The 19402-nt window shown below is 45.0% G+C and overlaps 1 protein-coding gene across 1 annotated transcript in view; it reads right to left on the bottom strand.

Moving 5' to 3' along the window:
* Positions 1 to 19402, bottom strand: part of LOC110402683 (serine/threonine-protein kinase TNNI3K) — a 59711-nt gene that overhangs the window by 1181 nt on the left and 39128 nt on the right. The window contains exons 18-24 of the mRNA XM_021405042.1: positions 15970 to 16022; positions 14643 to 14695; positions 13365 to 13497; positions 11463 to 11572; positions 5982 to 6041; positions 4244 to 4413; positions 1171 to 1250 (exon numbers count right to left, since the gene is read on the bottom strand). Of these exons, the coding sequence (XP_021260717.1) occupies positions 1171 to 1250; positions 4244 to 4413; positions 5982 to 6041; positions 11463 to 11572; positions 13365 to 13497; positions 14643 to 14695; positions 15970 to 16022 (659 nt within the window). The remainder of the gene's footprint in view (positions 1 to 1170; positions 1251 to 4243; positions 4414 to 5981; positions 6042 to 11462; positions 11573 to 13364; positions 13498 to 14642; positions 14696 to 15969; positions 16023 to 19402) is intronic.

Here is a 19402-nt window from a genome sequence, read left to right as displayed (position 1 = left end):
TCTGCATGCAGGTTTTCCTGGATTCTCATGCCATTCTGGGGGCTGGGAGGAGCCAGACTCTGTGTGGCTCTGGGCAGCCGTGGGAAGCACCATCTGTGGCATTGTCACGAGGTGAAGGTCACTGTGGTGTGCCCTGCTGATGTTTGCTCGCATAATGCTGCAGTCACAGGGGATGAGCTCTGGCTCTGTCAGCACGTAAACAGGGAAGCAACAAGATCACATGGGTATGCCCACAGAAAGTTACTGAGCATGGATTTACTGCTGCTTCCCAGCTGAGCACAAAGCATGTACTGCCCCAGCAGTTAGTGTGCAGCTAAAGCAGCTTTAAATCAGAGGTAGGCCCTTCTTGGGTGCTCAGCTGAGCCTCGTGTGCATGAGGATCTCACGAAGGTGCAATTAACTTCTGACCTTTAGATTCTACACCAAGAAAAGAAAATTGACCCAAGGTCTGAGTCCAGTCTAGTTGATAGCACCCTAATGCCAACTGCACTTCTGTATGCTACTGAAAAAATGTATACAGCTTAATTATGAAGCAGCAGCTACTGCCTTCACAAGCCATTCAGGAAGGCCGGCAAGGAACAGACTTCTAAATTGCTGCCTGCAGGATGAGACCTGAACAAGGGCTATCGAGGAAGAGACATTTACAGGGGCTGGGAAGCACTGCAAAGCTGCTTTGGTGGCAATGCATAAAAATATGCTTAAGTGTGGTGGGATGGAAAGCCAAGAAGACAATAGTAAGGAGCCACCAGAAATTCTGCTTTGGGGGGAGCAGAACGATGGGATGTCCTCTGAGAGGAGTGGGAATGTGGAGAAGGAAATGCTGTGCCACTTCCTGCTGCCATGTACTTTGGAAATAGGACTGTCTTGCCTTTAAAAAAAAAGGACACAATGCCACATCCTCTCCTTATCCACAGATCCACACACCCACACACACACACACACACACACACACACGGACCGACCATCCCAGCCCACAAAAGCCTGGGGCACAAACAGAGGGAAAGTGGCCAGGAGCTGCAGGAGAGTGGGGTGAGATCTCATGAGCTTCCACTGGCTGTAACTAGCAGTCTGCACTGAACATCAGCTTTCTCATCAGGCTGTCAGGAAACTGCAACTCTGTGCCAGTTAAATGCACTGCGATGCTAGGAGGAGTGTTCAGCAGTAACTCACCGTTCTTGTCAATCGGAGGGTACTGGAAGTTTCTCCTCATGTCATCCAAAGACAGACCCTGAGAAGGGTTTTGCCCAGTGCTGCAAAGCAGATAGGAGGAGTCAGGTCACACAGAATTAAGAAAGTCACATCTCCAGGTCATGAGAACTTTTTCTACAGATTTGGAAGGAAGAGGGAGCCAGGTGAAATACACCAGCTTGATGCACAGCAATTGCACTGAACCAGAAGCAAGAAAAAACTACGAAGCAAGAACATGAAAGGTGTGAATGCTCACATTTTAGCTATTGCCCTCAAATGTATTGTTCTGAGCACAAAAACCGTTTGTACATTGCTATTTTAGAAGCAACTCTGGCATCAGTCCAGGGTCCTGCTCAAGTGTTTTATGCATCACCGCAGACAGGTTCCTGTAAATAAGTTTTTCTGGCAAGGAAGACCACTGAATTATCTTCCAGTTACTGACTGAAACCAGTGTCCTGCCAGCAGGCCCTTACCCTGTCCCCGAGGAGCAGTGGTGCAGGGCAGACCCATGTTGGCTCAGGGGAGGCAGGGCTGCTTGCTTTGGCTGCCAACCCTGAGCTCCTGCCCGCAGTGCACAGCTGATGAGTGGGGCTCTGCCTGCTCACAGCACAGCCCCTCCCTGGCATTCCTTTGGGACATTACAGCACGCTACACCACACAGACATTTGTTTCCTGATTGAGGCAGCCTCTGCTACAGACTATAAAACAGTGCTGGCAGAGCCTCCTGCCAGGCCTTTTGGAGGTGCTAGTGCCGCTGTGTGAATCTGCAAAGAAAGGATGCCCCGTTTGTTCCTGACTTCAGTTAATTGAGAGCTACTTAAAAAAAAAAAGATGATTAATCTCTGTCAGACATGGCCATCAGGCTCTGTGGGAAATGTTAAAGGTGCAAAGAAGTGAAACATCAACATTAAGCATCTACAGCGTGATGAGCTGACACGTGAAGCTGCCCTGTTAGACAATTAAAATGCACTGCTATTACATCCAACTCATTATGAGGCTGCTGCAGCCCACCTCTCATTACTTTGCACATAGCAACAGTTGCCATGCAGGAGGGAGGTTTGTGTTTGCTCAACACAGCCGAAGTTAAAAGGCAAGAAACAAACAAGTTCGGTGTCATGGCTGTTTTGCTCCATGGTACATGGAGATTTCATTGACGTGTTGTTTCTGCAGTGAAATGGAGCTGCATGCTGCACTGTGCTTCATGGGACACGAAGGTGTCAGAGCAGTTGGAAACAGGAGACAGCCCTGGAAAAACAGTCCAACTAGGGAAGAACCCCAAACCATGGCCCAGCCCCTCTGAAAATGACCTTACTTACAAAACAAACAAAGGAAAAAACAGCCCTAAGGAACAAGTACTATCAGAAAGAGAAGTTGTTAATCACATCAGTGTGGTTGTATAGTTGAAAAAGAGAAACCATTCCCTTTGTGCTGAGTGTTGTGCCTCTGGGCCAGCCTTCCCAGGTGCTGTCCATAGCTCTGCATGTTGTTAGTTTGTATGGCAGATCATGCAACGAAAGCACTCGACTGTAAATAACTGCTGGGGCTACAGAAGATCTCCTTTTGGTGTGCTAACAAGCCTCAGCATGTTATGAAGAACACTGAACTACACAACAAGAGCTCCCCGTTTCCCTCTCTTGTAGCTACATTGGAACCTACATCCATCACTTCCTTATTCTTTTCCTGCACACCTATCACACTCAGGAGTGACATCTGCCCCTTTACAGAAAATAAAAGCCTGGCTCACATGTCCTCCATCCTGACTCAGACCCCACTTCCATGCCCTGTCAGTACAGCAGAGCAGTTCAGGGGACCTCTCATGCTGCCAGATGAACTTTTTGAGTGTGATTTGTATTTTTAAGGGAAAGATTTCAGCGTATGTCTGCATGTGTTTGCCTCCTGCCTCTCCATCTGAGCCCCCAAATGGGCAAATGATTGATCCTCCTCGCTCCTCCAATGCGGCTGCTCATTTCAGCTGCCCGTATTTCTCAATTCCCATGTTCCAGTTAACAGGAACGAGCGCTCTGCTATTACTATTTCTGACTGCTAAGTGGTGCTAAAGGGTAAAGTTTAGACTAAGTGCACAGCTCTTCTGACAGAGATTAAGAGTGCCATTTCACTTTCACAGTACTCTGGGTTCCCATGGGACAGAGGAAGGAGATTGCTAAATTTGCCCTCAGAGCAAGGTGGTAGGGTACACTGCCTCAGACATTAACTTCAGTGTTACAGTAACACAGAGAACCCTTTGCCTCCTTGTCATGGAACCTAGGCTGAACTCTTACCCTTCTGTGGGTATATACTGACTGACATGCAGGTTTTAGGATATGTGCCAGCAGGAGCATTGGCAGCAATGCTTGGTGAGACTGAGATCACTTCCTCTTCCTAAAGGAGAAGAAACTTTGCATTTGTATTTGCTGCCCCCTGGCTACTGGGACAGCCTGGCCGCTATCTGTCTGTCTTCTCAGCCTGGACACCTTCACCTGCAGCCCAGCCTGTGCCTTTCCCAACCTTAGTCAGAGAATCACAGAATCACCAAGGTTGGAAAAGACCTCATCCAGTCCAACCGCCCACCTACCAGCAATATTTCCCACTACACCATGTCCCTCAGTACAACATCTGTACAGTTCTTGACTACCTCCAGGGATGGTGACTCCACCACCGCCCTGGCAGCCCCTTCCAGCACCGGACCACCCCATCAGAAAAGGAGTTTTTCTGAACATCTGACCTGAACCTCCCCTTGCACAGCTTGAGGCCATTCCCTCTCATCCTATCACTAGCTATGTGGGAGAAGACACTGACCCTCACCTCGCCACAACCTCCCTTCAGGGAGTTGTCGAGAGCAGTAAGGTCTCCTCTGAGCCTCCTCTTCTCCAGGCTGTATAAGCACAGTTCCCTCAGCTGCTCCCCGTAAGACTTGTGCTCTGTACCCTTCACAACAATTCTATGGTTCTATGACTGTTTCCTGTTTAAGGCAGGTGAGCCATGCAGCCTTGGGAAGAGCTATGGCTGTGTGTTCTAGAGCAAGAGCCCTCCTTGCCTTGCACCGACAGGTACATACCTCTGTGGCCAGACAGTGTAAGCTCTCGCATTCAAAGCATATTCCAACTCAAAACGACTCCGTAATGCTGCGACGTGACTGCGGCCAGGACCTCCACGTGCAACAAGGCAGTCCGAGGACGAGGAGGGAGACAGAGAACCACTGCTGTTGCTGGAGGCTGGAGACATCAACTGCGTTTAAACAAAAACAAAACAGGCACTGTTAATACATACAGTGTATTTTTTTGTTTTTCCTCAGCTCTTTCTTGTAAGTTGCGTGTCCCATACTGCCTTTATAGTTTGGCTGGAAAACGCCTCTTGACTTTGAGCAGTGAGGAGGACATCGGATGCTGTTTCCCGAGCCAAGCGGTTGGTTCATTACTGCCTGGGGTTGGATGACTTTCAGGAAGACCCACTTCAGCCCAGCCATGAGTTATGTGGCTTGTGAGTATTCCCCATGCAGCCAGGAGCCACTGCAGTCTCTCCCATGGGAGCTGCTGCCTGGGACTCTGCCACCTGCACTGAACAGTGGCAGTGCTGCCTGGTGGCAGCGGGCTGGCCCGAGCGCCTCGGGGTGGGAGGTCAGACTGGAGGCACAATGCAGACACAGGGCTAGCACGTGAACATACATGTATTACATATGCGTGTACACAGCAGCAGGGACATGGCCTTGCTGGCACAAGATGTCCTCACCACGCCTGGATTCAGAGAGATTTAAAAGGAGCAGAAATGATTTGCTGAGCGAGGAGAAGAAAAAGAGGAGGAATTAGATGGAGATGGAGAGTTCTCATCCTTCATTGGCTGCAATATTTAACTTACTTAAATACTTACTTAATAGATATTGTTCCTTAAAGCTCCCCTCAGACAAGGCTTTACCCTGGACACAATGAAGCTGAAGACTCTCCAGCTAAATAAAGCTTTTTCCCCCTACTTTTTCTATCTAAGTTCTAGGCCCAGATTTCTTCCTGCATGCACAGCTGCCTATGTCTCACAGAAGCCAGGTGCCCCATGAGATGGCACATTTTCTTGTGATATAGTGCTTCTCAGTTTTTTCTACTCTTAAAAGCCTCCACTTACACATCCAGCAAACACCTTCCAACGGCAGCCAGAGCATGAAGAAAGGCAATGGAGTAGGAGTGTCTTTTCTGACTTAAAATCAAGAGCAGTGATGTTTTAGAAGGAGGATTTTTTTTTTCTTTTCTAACTCTTGCATGCGTATACAAGCACAAAGAAAAAACAATTTCAGGAACTGCAGCCCTGAATCAAGTTTGGCTTCTGTTTGGCCACTTCTGTTACACAAAGCTGAATGCTGACACATCTGTCTGCATCACAGCTGCAGAGCAGGAGTTTGCCTTTGCATTCATCCTTCTTATGTTTTCTCTTTCTACCTTTCTCCCAAAGGCCTCAGCCAGTTTATCTTTTCTTCTTTTTAAGCCAAGCAGACTTGTGTTTGCTGGATGGGGAGCACGAGCCCGCCGAGGCCTGCTGTGTGGGGCCCTGCTGCTCACACGTTCTTCAGCGTTCCTCCCCCCGAGTAGCTGCTGACACAGCAATACGTGGTTCCCACGGCCTCTCTCTGGCACCCCTCAAACCCATTACTGATAACATGCCTTAAAAACGTGATGTTCTGGCTTTCAGCAGGATGGAGCAGCTTGCAGATTCCAAAGCCACCGCTTTCCTCAGTGCCTGCTGCTCTCCCTGCCCGCGCTCCCGATCACCCCCCTCCGGCAGACGCCCCGCAGAAGAAATGAAGCCCTTACCTCAATGTTGCACAGACATTCTTCTAACTTTGTGACCACTTCTGAGAATTCTGGTCTGCCCTGTGAACACAAGAGACAACACAGAACTGCGTAAAATAGTAGGGGTGTCTTTTATGGTGAAACAGACTCACAGACAACGATGAATAACAAATCCCCTCCGTGTCCCTGCCTTTGAATTTCATGGCAGTGCTTTCAGTTCGCTTGAGAATCTGGTGGGAACTGCAAGTTCAGTGCTAAGCTCTGCAATGAAGAGACGTGCATTTAACAACGTTACCTACATTATTATTCTTTTTATGAAACAATTTGATTTGAACTAATAACAATTAGGCTGTAAGACTTACGTAAAAGTAACAATAGATGATGGGCTGTGTTTATATAAGAGCTATGCTTCTGCTTTGCACATACATAAGGTTTTCAGCATAGCAAAAGCTGTGAGGATCAGAGGACGAGCTCCTGAGCAATACTTGCACTTAGAGAAACCCTCATCTTTCCCTTTCTGTGCTCGCATCGTTCCTGCTGGAGAGTTCTGACCTGTGAACACCCACTGAGCACTGAAGTTCACCAATTTCCCCTAGCAGGTGACCCCTCTCAAGTAAATGTGGAGACAAATAATATCTTTGTTTATGCACCTACAGTGCAATTCTCGAAGAAGAATGCTAGTATGGTGATGCTTTTTAACTGCTTAGTTATTTTGTTCGTTCTGCTTGCTATGGTGATTAATTAACAGCACGTGGTCTCTCGTGAGATATGACACCACTCTGTCAGGGATTATTATGCATGCTAGATACACACATGGTGTAACGGAGGCACTGTAAAATAAGTGCTTTTTAATCCGTGCAGTGAACTCCCAGCAGCATTCTAGGCTTGTACTGACTGTTTTAGGACAGGTGCTGCCTGCACAGCAAACAGTTCACGCGTCCACTAAGGGCTCTCCCTGCTCTTCGCCCCCTGGACCTCCTGGAACTTTCCTGAGGTCTTCAGACATAATCCAAAATCTTTCTAACTGGGTGTAAAGTAACATCATGTAGGAAAAGGCCTTTAAAAAAACCTAATTCCAGTAAGTTTTTTTCCCACATTTTGTGCCAAATTCAAGTTATCCACTGGCTGATTGAGCTATCAATTGCCTTCTCATTCTGCCATGCAGCTCTAAAGCACCAGGAAGATTAAGTGATGCTGCAGTGATACTGATGAGCAGCAAAGTGCATTAAAATTCCAAAAGGGTGTTTTATTTTTATTGATGCTAAATGAGCTGTGGAAACGCTAACAAGATATAGTGACTCTATCTGTTACATACTGCTCGCTTAAGTCAACAATTTAATATGACATCTTATTAATAACTTTAAGCAGAATGCGAGCTACTTGCTGATGGTTATTAGCAGCTGCTTTATAGTTGCATGGAATAAAACAAACAAACTGCCCCCTCATCCCTAATATAACATTAGCTCATAAAATGGAAGACGAGTGTATTCAAATATCCAGGAAACACTAATAGCGCTGAAATAAAATAGCTAACCATGCCCTGCATAGCAAACACGTTTTATCTGCAATTTTCAAGCTGAAACATAAGGTTACAGCACGGAATATAGCAAGGGGGCAAAGCTCTACCAAGTCAGCTGGCAGCCTGAAGTCACACCCACCTCCCTCTGTGCTGCCCTGCTACAGCACCTATGCACATGCTTTAGTTCACTAGCTCAGGTAAGAAAGCTTCCAGGTATCCAGAGCAAGGACAGGTTCAGCACATGGTAACCTGTCTGTCTTAGCTCGGCTAATAGAAAGAGGGGCTCCAGTGTGAAATTCAAAGCCAGAGTCTCTGGGTCAGTAGTACAAAGCAGCAGATGCTACAAGGCTTCTGTAACACCAGAAAATTACACGAGCTCCAAAATCCCTTCACATTAATCTGTGTTGGAACTCCCACTGTTAAATGAAGTCCCTACATTCCAGCGTAGCTCCAGCAAACTAAACGTACAAACAATGATTCCAAACCCAAAGCCCACTCCTCCAGTGTGTTTCCTAGTGCAGCTAACTCACTCTAGAGCATGTTTGTTGCCTTTTCAGACAGTTGAGGGCCATGTGCCAAATTGAGTGTGCAACTGCTGCAGCGGCACATGCAGAAGTGGCCCCATGGAGCCCACAGGGTCGCTTGCCTGGTGAGAAATCTGCTCTGAGAAATGCTTCATGGAGATGAACCTCAGCTGACTGCTTACCATTCTCCACTGCCGAGCAACACCGTCAAACTCAGATGTTATAAACAAACCCAACGTTCTGATGCTCAACAAATGCCAGAGCAGTAACACCCTCAGTAAGGCAGCACCCACGGGTCTGTGCCAGAAGGTGCCCACGTGCTCTCACAGTTGCAATCGCATTTTCATGTGCAAATACACAGAGCTGTGTATAAAGCATCCACTTAGGAAATCAGAAGAATTCTCGTTATCAATCTGCTTTGGAAGATTTGATGCTCAGTATAAGGACAGCGATCTAAAGACAGTTTAGTAAAGGGCTGTTGTTGCCCTCTGCCACGTATCTGGATGGTCTTAAGCACCACAAAATCCTTCTGTGGCTCTAACAGCCCTAGCAGGTTGGGGATGGTATCTTTACAGCCTCGCTTTAGCTGGTTTCCTTTAGTCCAGAAATAGCAACAGACTGCAAAAGCCAACACAAAACTATCTTTCTTTAACCCCCATTTCCAAATCTCAGAAGGGAACACTATCACATTCTATTTTCTTTATTGCTGGTACTATTGAATTTATTAGGATAATCAGCTGAATCTCACCAGTCATTAAAATCTGTCCTCATTGTAGCATGTGAGAAAGGTGCAGCGCTAACGGCTTTAGCAGAAGCTGCATAAAAAAACGATTCTTTTTAATAATATAAGAAAACCACATCATTTTTTTCCCATTAGAACATTGCTTGACAGCTGTACAGATCTTAAAAATGCTCTTTAAAAAAAAAAAAAACAGAGCAAAAATTGAATATAACAGAAACACTGAGGATCTGGGAAGCACACAAAAGCTTGGCAAACGGGGCTGCTGAATCCCATCACCCACACAATCCCATCACCCAAGTTGCTGTGGCCCAGCTTTCAGCAGAATGAATGCTGCTCCCTGCTCGAGTTGAGTCACCAGTTTATTCTTGAGTCCTCTTGGCAACTAGCAATTAACTAGAGGAAAAAAGAAACTGGAGGCAGAGAACCTGCTTGGACTGATAACACTGGAGAAGATGGAATCAAACAGATTAGAGAAAAGAGGAAATATGGTGACACTTGTCGTAAATGAATTTGAAAACCTTATTTTTCTTACCCACAAATACTCCCAGTTGCTAGTCAGAAAATACTAGAAGTTTTAGATAACGAGAAGAGCAAAACATACCAATGCCATAAAGATTGCCAAGTTACACCTCATATAGTCAGCATCCCCACTTCTATTGAACACAGAGCTAAGTTACTGGTCAGCAGACCCAGTCTTCAGAATAACAGCGCTGTACATACAATGGGCACATGGGATTTGCAAGGCCCTCAGAACAGCCAGCCTTGCCAAGTGTACTCAAAGCAGCTGAAATGCCACTGAATGAACACAGAGACTTGTTACCAGGATTAGAAGACAGCAGTTTTGAGGCAGAAATCCGGGTGCCTTTAATTCCTCGCCGAACTGACAAAGCTGAAAACTCTGCTTCAAAAGCTATATTGTAACCCCCATCTGCTGGGTGTGCTTACATATCACCTTGGGAGGCAACAGAAAGGGAGGAAGAAGGGAAAACAACAGTGTTCTTTTTCTTTCTTCAGAACCACAGACGGTTCCTGTTTCCCTGAAAGCTGTTAGCATTATTGCGGTGGGGATTTTCAACAACTCAGAAACCATAAAGAAGTGTTTGATTAAATCATCAGAAAAAAATAAAGGTAATTCAGCTGAGGATGTTTCACTCCGTTAATTGAATAATGGTGTTGGTAATGGGAAGAATCAGACAGCAAATATCCGGTACTGTCAGAGACAAATAGGACAACGCAGAATATAATTGAAAGAAAGATAAGACAGGAAGGTTGAGCGGCCAGAACAGAAAGTGGTGTTTATGACCTCTAACACGCAGCATGAAATTAATTTAATGTGAAAATTCACATTTACAGTGCTCAAAACCATGCCTGCTCTCTTTAATGTGCAAGTTGTGGCACTTGAAGCATTCCTGTGCTTGACTTATTAAAGTTCGCTTTGATAGAAGATGTAAACTTTTTAAACCATAACTATTAAACTCTATCTTAAATTTACACAACTCGCTAAGCTTTGTGGTTCTCTTCCATTATAGAGCATCCATACCCATTAAGGGGCTGAGGACCGGCCCTCTCTCCAGGACAAGCACCTGGCAGGCTGCACTGAAGGTCACTAGCTGGAGATCTCGTAACTCACCGCACGCTCTCTGTTAGCAAGAGCTGGTGTCGGAACCCAAGGTTTTATGCATCGGTTCTGAACAGATCCAAAATGTCCCTAGTTCAACTTCAAAGTGTGTGGGTCTTAGTTCCAGCTGAGACAGAGCTGATTTTCCTCATGGTGTCTGATATGATGCAGTGTTTTGGCTTTAGGAGAAAAACACTGTTGATAACACAGCGATGTTTTGGTTGTTGCTGAGCAGTGCTGCACAGAGCCAAGGAGGTTCCAGCTTCTCGTACTGCCCTGTCAGCAAGGGGCTGGGGAGCAAAGGAGCTGGGAGGGACAGAACCAGGACAGGGGCTGAAAAATGTATCACTAAACATCACCTTACTGGGACTAGTGTCTTGGAACAGGCTACACATCCTCGTTAGTCTTATCTAACCTCTTTTTGAGAGAAGGCAAGTAGAATCCAGAGTTGCTCTTAATAGCAATTTAAGAGAAAGAAAACAAAAGATTGAGAATTTCTGTGTGTTGTGAGCTGAGAGCAACTGCCATGAAGAAAGCAGCCCTGGAAAGAGGAGTGACTGCAACTAGTGCCTGCGTCCTGCCCCTCACTGCTCCCGGAGCCGGGATGGTGCCAAGGAGGGGACTGCTGCTGCCTTCAGCCCCTCTTGACTTCTGCACAGCTCTCATGCTCATTTCTTTCCAGTGCATCAGGGAACGGCTTTAGGGCATGGTAGAAAACTAGTTTACACTTTTTTTTTTTTTAGAGTAACTTAGTTCCTCTTTTTAATGATACAGATTTCATTTTTTTTTTGTGTGGAAAAATATCAGTAATACATTGAAAGCATCCACAGAAGTCTGAGAGCAAAAAGTGCTTTTCTATTCATTGCAGGTCAACACTGAACTTTTACAATGCAGTTACTCGAGTTCTCAAAGAATGGCTGAACAATCATTTGCTTTCCTCCTCAACTCACCAACTGCTCTGTGCTTTCAGCCCACACCACTGCCCATCCCAGTGTGTTCTGCAGCAGAACTCGTCTCAGTGAGCAGAGCTTCTGGGCTGCACGTGAAGCGGGACCCAGGGCCGGCCCCGCTGCTGGGGCTGCGCGGAGCGGGCACTCACCTCGGGGCAGGCGTTCCAGCCCCGCATCAGCAGCGCGCAGATGGGCTTGGGGATGGAGTACCCGATGGGCGGGCGGATGTGGTGGTACGCCATGTCTGCCGCCGCCGCCGCTGCGGGAACAGCCCGGCAGGAAGAGGTGAGCATCCAGGAGGTACGGAGACCCTAGGAAAGCACAGCCTACCCTCTGCCGACGCACAGCAAGGGCACTAAGAGCCTAACCACGATGCCCGTGGGTAGATCTTGTAGCTTAAAGAGGCTCCAAATCCAAACTATTTCTACAGACAGCTGAGACGACCCCTGGCCCTGAGTGGAACAGCATTATGGCTATGGCTGAGCAGGGACATACACAATCTAATTCTGGGTAAGCCCTAAAAAATGACCATTAGGGAAAAACTGAATTAACCATCTTTTTTTTTTTAATTATTCTCTTCATTACTAAGATGGGATAACATCTATATTCCACCTGCAATTAAATCAGTACCAGATTCAGATGGGCTGACTAACCCTTGGTTAGTCCTACCACAGCCTATGACTAAAATTGATTCAAAGTGTTTCTTTTGTAAAAATCTAGCGAGTGCCTTTCTGTGAGCACTGGTCACTAGTGACCAAGACAACACTGCCAGTATCATGAGACTGTAACAATACTGTAATTTTTTCACTATATCCCATTATTGTCACAGTCTTTGTCATAAGAATAATTTCAGCCATCGTCCGCTCTGATTGCAGTCTTTGGCTGCACAACAATGCTTCAGAATGCTAACATCATGTAAATCCTGTGACACGGTGACTAAATGTAGACAGGAGAAGCAAACACAGCTTGCCTAATTTTGGCTGTACTCTGAGTCTGATACTTTTAGATTCATACTTTGCCTAGCAGACACTATGAAAAAAGAGAAGGCAAATGCAAAATAAATTAAGACCGCAGTGAAGAATGCTCCCTTTTTCACCAAAGGTACTGCAATATACTACCTATTGGTAAATCTTCTTGTACCAAACTAACAGAATTTCTGCCATCAGTTTCACAGGGCCAGGATTAGAAAAAGAGTGGGGAAAAAACACATGGGGTGTTTTCATCTGTGTGTGCATCTATCATACTTCACAAAGTTTATTTCTGTCACTATTGCTTTGGGTGTCCTTTCACTATCAGCAGGACTCTTCCTTCAGCAAATAAGCACGTTGGTTAAAAATACTTCAGACAGACTGCACTAAACGCCAAGAATGTGTTAGATTTCATTTAGTATTTGAGTAATTTATAAAGCAGTTGACCAAATAGGGGAATAGCATAGTGATAGGCTCCCAAGGAACAGAATTAGACATACAGACGCACACGGAAAAATAGAGGAGTGAGCACCGATGGATTTATGTAATAATAGCACCATTTATATTCTGCTTGGGCACAAACATTTGTATGAACTAAAAGAAACCCAGCTTTATAAAGATCAAAATGCTTTCTCCAAATAAACAAACAAAAAATCCATCTGAAAGCCATTCAACCAATCTTACACATCTCTTCCCCCAGCAACTGTATTCTGTATCCCAAACCCACTTAAAACAAAACAAGACATTCACAATTTTTCAGGAGTTTTCCAGTTACTGGAGTGAAACGCATTGGTGCAGTTCCACCAGGCTGCCTCCTGTGTGCAGGGCACTGCACAGAAGCACGGACACAGACCCACCCCAGGCCACTGGAGGACAAGGGGCAAAGGCTGCTGTCAATGGCATGGGAAGTTGAAAACCTCTACTGTAACAAAAATAAACAGTACATGGCATTACGGTGGGGGTAGATCTATGCCTTTCCCTGAGTCTTGGCACTTAATAATGATGATTAGTAAAATATCAGTGAACCTTTTTCCGTGGAACTAGTTCAGAGCCCTTTAAGCATTAATTCACTGTGCATCTTACCTGGCTTAAGGTGAGCGAATGGAATTTCACCTGTTAGCAGCTCCCAGAGACACAGGGCGTAGCTAAAAACATCAGCTTTTATAGTGTACCTCGTGCACTGAGTGAACACCTCGGGGGCCATCCAGCGCAGGTTCTGCATGCGAGGAAACATCAAATATCCGTTAACAGAGTTTATTTCCTTGCGTGTTTTTTCCTCTAGTTATATTGTTGCTTTTATTTCTTTGTTTCCCATTGCTCCATAAGATAACTCATAAGTTTGCCAGGAAAAGTTTTCACCGTAGCATGTAAAATCCAGGCAAAAAAATTATTGTACGCTATCCATAACAGCACAGCTGCTTCATCCCTACAGGGCCAGAGCGATGGGGCTTTGAGCAGGAGATGAGTACTGGAATGAAAGCAGAACACCCAGCCTTAAACAGTCTGGAGTGTGAGCATGCTACATAATACCAATTGCTACTGCTCTAGTTGCAAGAGAGAAAAACTGATGGCAGTAATGGCTGGGTTCCTGCCTCCTCTGGGAGCTTGCTGCTTTCTGCAGAAGCCCAGTTCCAAGGCTGCTCCAGGAGCAACCCCATGTTACAGAGCAATGAGTGCCAGGGTCTTTTCACCGACTGCTTACACCTCAGTCAGTTAACCCACCTCTCACAAGGCAGCCTTACTCATCATACACCATTGAGCCCTGGTGGGGCCCAGGCCTGCAGCAGCAGCACCACTGGTTGCATGCCTCCATTTGTCATAAAGGTGGGAGCCAAACCCTGGCTTTAGCATTGCACAGCTGGGCACTATGATGATACCGAGACTCACGGCCATGGTGTGAGGCACAGAATTAATCTGGACTAAAACCTGTGAAGACAACAACGCTGTCTTGTAAAGTCTGCCTCTCTCTTAACACTATGCCTGAAATGGCAAAAAGAACTCCTAAAGAAAATGAGTGTGTCAGAACTCATTCCTCACTAGAAACAGGGACCACCTGGCACCAGTGCGTGTGTGAGGGGGGAAAGGAGGGTGAACAAATGACACCTTGCTAAGGATTTTAGGAGCAACAGAGCTCAGGGAAGAGCCATACAGAAGTAATTTTCTACTGCAGATTAATACAATATTTTTTGTATTCACTGATCTCTGCTAGTAAAAGAGGCTTAAAGGAAAAAATATTAAAATAGCTACAACACTATTCCAGTTCATCAATTCCATCAAATCTATTTTTAATGTCATCTTCTCCTAACCCGAATTTGCCCATAAGCTTTACATTAACTATGTGGAACAAAACAAGAAACAAACCCCAGGTTGTTTTGTCATGTTGTCTTCATCCAGGGATTGCAGAAATCTCGACTCTGAAACACACAGAACACAACTGGCTTTACTGTCAAATCCCTACAGATACCTGCCTTACAAAAAAAGCCTTTGTAAAAAATACTTTTTAATAACACTAGAGTTTTGAAAATCCAGACAACAGCAATGGCTGTTATTCAACAGGAGGCGCACATGGACAATGAGACTTCTCAAACCTGCACGCCAAATGCAGCACTGGTATAAGCCTACAAAGGTCTGGGGGCATTAACAGCAGTTTATAGCAGCTGAAGATCTTACCTCAGGATTGGTGATAGCCTCATGGCTACTTGTCCTGATCAATATAAGTGTATCCAGATGTACAACAAGCAGCAACCGAGCCCTGTGGTGACAACCCCACAGAAGCCTGCCAGACTTATTTAAAGACAGAAAAGCAGCACACCAACATGAGGCAGGATCTTACATTAGTACAGTGAAAGTAGCCTCTGCTGAATTCTGGGATACGTAATTAAGTTCTAAGGCAGGATCAGAAAAATACTTTTAGGCTTGTCTTGATATGACCAGACAAGCAGGCACTGCCAGGCCGTGGCCATCCCCTGGCTCCTTACTGGTCAGTGCTGAGGCCCTCACAGACACCGCCGTGCTGACCCCACTCTCCTCGTGCTGAGCTGCTGTCTGTGCACCTCTACTGATCACATCTGTGCTGATGTTGCACAGCAGCAGTGGTCACATGAAGGAGTTCTGGAGGGGCTAGGCCAAACCCAGCTCCCTAACCTCCACCCTCCAACAAGAATGCATTCCCATGGAGATTGACCAATAGACACCATGACAATGCACAAGCTTCATAAAAATATAGCCTGGCCTAATTTTGAACAGAAAGCATAAGGAAAGTCCATAACTGAAATAAAGAACTTCATTCTGCTCTTTAAGCTAAAATGAAAGAAGCCTGACCTATCGCCCTGTGAGTTGGCTGCTATCAGCTGCAGACCCGCACATCACACCATCCTTAGATTCTGAGCACTAGTTGTGAAAGGAGAGGGCACGTTCCGTACTCTGCTCTCTTCCTGCCACTTAATCTTACCCAAACTGAGCAGGACCCATCTCACTATCATCTGGGCTCTCTTTTCATGTATGTAGCAGAGTACCCACAGCATGTGATATCTTAGATGAGACAAAAATAGGGGTTTTCTCATCCTTAAGAGTCTTTTTCACTCTTCTCATTATGACAAAATGAACTTCCTTAGCATTTCCTCAGTAAGCACACGTTTAGTTTTAGACAGTTTGAGGTTAATTTATAGATCTATCATAAAATCATTACCTCCAAAATCAGCAACAACCGCATGTCCATCCTCATACAGCAGAATATTGTGACTAGAAATAAAAATTATTAAATTACTTGTGTCTTACAGATGGTGAAAATCTTACAATTCTTGCTTCATAGCTGAAGTCTTGACAACTTCAAATCACCTGCTTAAGAAAATGAACATCATCTTAAAATATCTCCATCTGTCGATGAAGAGAAGGCACATCATGCATCCTGTAGCTTTTCTCAGTGTCTAGGATGAAACTTGCTCCTGCTCACACTAAAGGAGATTCGTAAGATTTCAGTCCTGCCCTCCATTCGTGTTCCCATTACATGATGTCCTTTTTCTATTTTGCTTTGGAGATCTAGCAGAGTACAACTGGTAATGTAAGTTCAAGCCAATGTTCAGCAAAAAGTGGATGCTGTCCGTTCATTGTATGTGGTTCTGTGTGTGCAGCTATCATGATGACAGCAGTTTAGACAGCAAAAGAGCTAAGGGCAGTCGATCAGTGACATTAATTTAAAATCATTCCAGGTTAACAAAGAGCACTAAAAAAAATAAAATATCTGCTTCCTGGAGAAACCCAGGACACAACAATCAAGGTCTTTAGGTTCAAAGGAAAACATGCTCTTTATAAGATGCCTGCTCTGACATCATCCTGCTGTGTTACCAACACACTGTCCTTGTACTTCATGTACTCCTACATAGAAGTGTTATGCTCAAAAGAGATTTACCATTGGTCCACCAGCCTCAGAAGAACAACCCAGACTTATGAAGTATGAGAACATTTTGCAGTGTACAATGGAAATCATTAACCTGAATGACTACAGAAGCATAGCCCTAAGTGTGCCGGAAGCATTCCAGGGGTTAAACAAATCAAGGTAATTAGGTGTAATTTTTAATCTCAACTCATCATTAGAGACTGTGGTTTGCAAACATATCTGCTTAATGCAGAATCACGTAAATAATTGAGACCAGAAGCTGTTTTTCAGCAGCTTAATGGTAACACCTTGCACTCTGATACAGAGAAGCCAGAAGCCCACTAGATGGAACATCTTGACACACAGGCGAGCCAGGGTCACACACACACACGAGTTACGTGTTGCATTTATCTGTAAAAATTACATCTTCATAACTGACAGTGCATTTCAATTGTGGCAGTGGAACCTTTGTTGGCACATCCTTCCAAAGCTCCCTGGCAAGCTGCTCCATACAGCGAAGGTATGTTCCCTGGAGGGTGCAGCTACGAGCGGCAGCAAGGGAGGATTTGAAGTAACACCTGGTGCCCCACAGAGAATGGAACACATGCTGCTCAGGGCAGTGGCCACAGCTGTGGTTTGGCCAAGCAGAATTTCGTGGACAGAAGTACTGTATAACACTTGTGCACTAAGCCCAACACTTCCTGAAAATGCAAGTTACTGTGTAAGGAATGCACAGCTAACCCGAGCCCACCTCTGCACCTGTTTGCTCAGTCTTCATGTACTACAACCAGAGCTGTAGAAGATGAAAAGGATTTCAGGTGTAGCCTGGGTGAAGCTGACACACCTCTGCAAAGCAAACTGCAGACAGTGAGAAATTCCAGGAAAATACAATATTGATATGTTAGGTGGCTATGCTAAGTTTTTATCTCTATGCAAGTTCTTAATCTTTGCCCTAGTTTTTGAGATAGGAAGGAGGTAGTAAACGCAGGAAGACTCATTCAGACTGCAGTTGTATGGGGGCAACTTCTGTCAGGACACCTGAGATCAAAGAAATTATTTACCCAAGATAATTACTTGTACTGACACAGAGAGGTGCTTTCATTTCAGTGAAGTCTTTGAAACCATGGGAACTACAAGGCTCAGTGAATGTAAAGAATTGGGGAACCAGCACTATACCTAGGGCTACGAGCAGAGATGTATTTGGAGGCTTAAAGTTAAAGCTATTGGATTTGTCCTAAAACTACCAGGACTGAAGATACAAATTAGGAGATGTGTGGTGGCTTAAATCCATTTGTGGAAGTTAACGTGAAGAAAATTCAGCTTTATTTGCATATTATTTGTTCAAATACAGTGAAGATGTGGATAATATCTGGAAGGAACACACATATGTATAGAGCCTATCAATTAAAAGATTTCCAGAAATAAGATTACAAGTATGAAAAAACAGCTACAAAAAGATTCCTACAAAAAACTATAAATATTTAACAATTTTACATAAGTGTGATCTTGTGAACAGCTAGGCAGGAGAGCTGCAAACCAAATCCAAGTAAGAGAGTAATTCTAGCACTGAAGCTGTGAGAAGGGAGATACTCCAATTACATAGAACCAAATGGACATTTATTATATCTTTTCACCTTGCTAGCTTCAAATAAGAGAAAAAAAGGGAACATTACCATTGGAAATGAATGAGTTTTCTTTTTGGGGCACTTTATCTAAGAACTTGCACTGAACAGAAAAAAGGATTAGAAGACACACATGGGAAAAGTAGAAATTCCTTTAAAAAATACTGAGTGATATTGTTCACATTAGCTAGTTCATAGGGAATCTGCTAATTCACATTTTTGAGCTACCTAAAGGTATTCATCTTTAGTTCAGCTCAGGAGGTCAGTACGAAAGGATCATGAAGGACTGGTGGATTGCAAAGATGCAAAGAACCAGGAATCTGAGATCTGCACTTGTACCATTTGGAATATGCCTCCATATTTAGGTTTGTTAGACGCGCAGCCTGCAGCTGTCACATGGATCTTAATTCCCCATGGCAAACGTGAATTCAAACAGAGAGCAAGGCTGCCTTTTGTTTCAGCTTCACAGCTTTGTCCAGAAATACCAGATCTAGAACTGAGTAGGATTCTGGGTGAAGCTTTGTTGAGCAATTTGTCAAGAACAAGACCAAATTTGTAGCACGTTCAGCACATTACTAACCTTGCTCATCTGCTAGCTTTGGGTTTGAAACCAAGGTCAGTGCTGCAGCTGTTTGAGTGATTTCCTTCTCCCAGTTAAATGAACTAAGCAGAGAATGCTCAGTGAGCGAGTGGGATGGGAGGGAGGGCCACTTATAAACAGCCACATTGCTACTGAGAGGCATGATAGCACTTGTAAATTTTACGGCAGTTTTAAGGTTGAAGAACTCTCAAGATGATAAAGAGCAGCTTAGAAGTGAGCTATGACTTATCTAGAACAAGTCTTTACAGCGTGCACCAACACATTACACTTTCACAGCACTCTGCTCTTTGGAGTCTCAAGAGCACAGGCCTCGCTCGTGGATTCTGTGAATCACAGAAATGTGGAAGGGCCAGCCACCCAGAGCCATGCACAGCTGCTGCACGTCTCTGTAAAGAAGAACGCAGCACCAGACAGAAGTCACAGCCTTGCAAGCAGCATGCCTGCACTGGAGAGCTGCTCTGCCCGGACTCATCAGCCTTCCCTAGAGGCAGGGATACATTTCCTCAGCAGACTAACGTGACAA

This window comes from Numida meleagris, chromosome 7, assembly GCF_002078875.1.
Source record: "Numida meleagris isolate 19003 breed g44 Domestic line chromosome 7, NumMel1.0, whole genome shotgun sequence".
NCBI lineage: Eukaryota > Metazoa > Chordata > Aves > Galliformes > Numididae > Numida > Numida meleagris.
The sequence above is the reverse complement of the archived record's forward strand: the minus strand, read 5'-3'. Positions and strand labels throughout refer to the sequence as shown.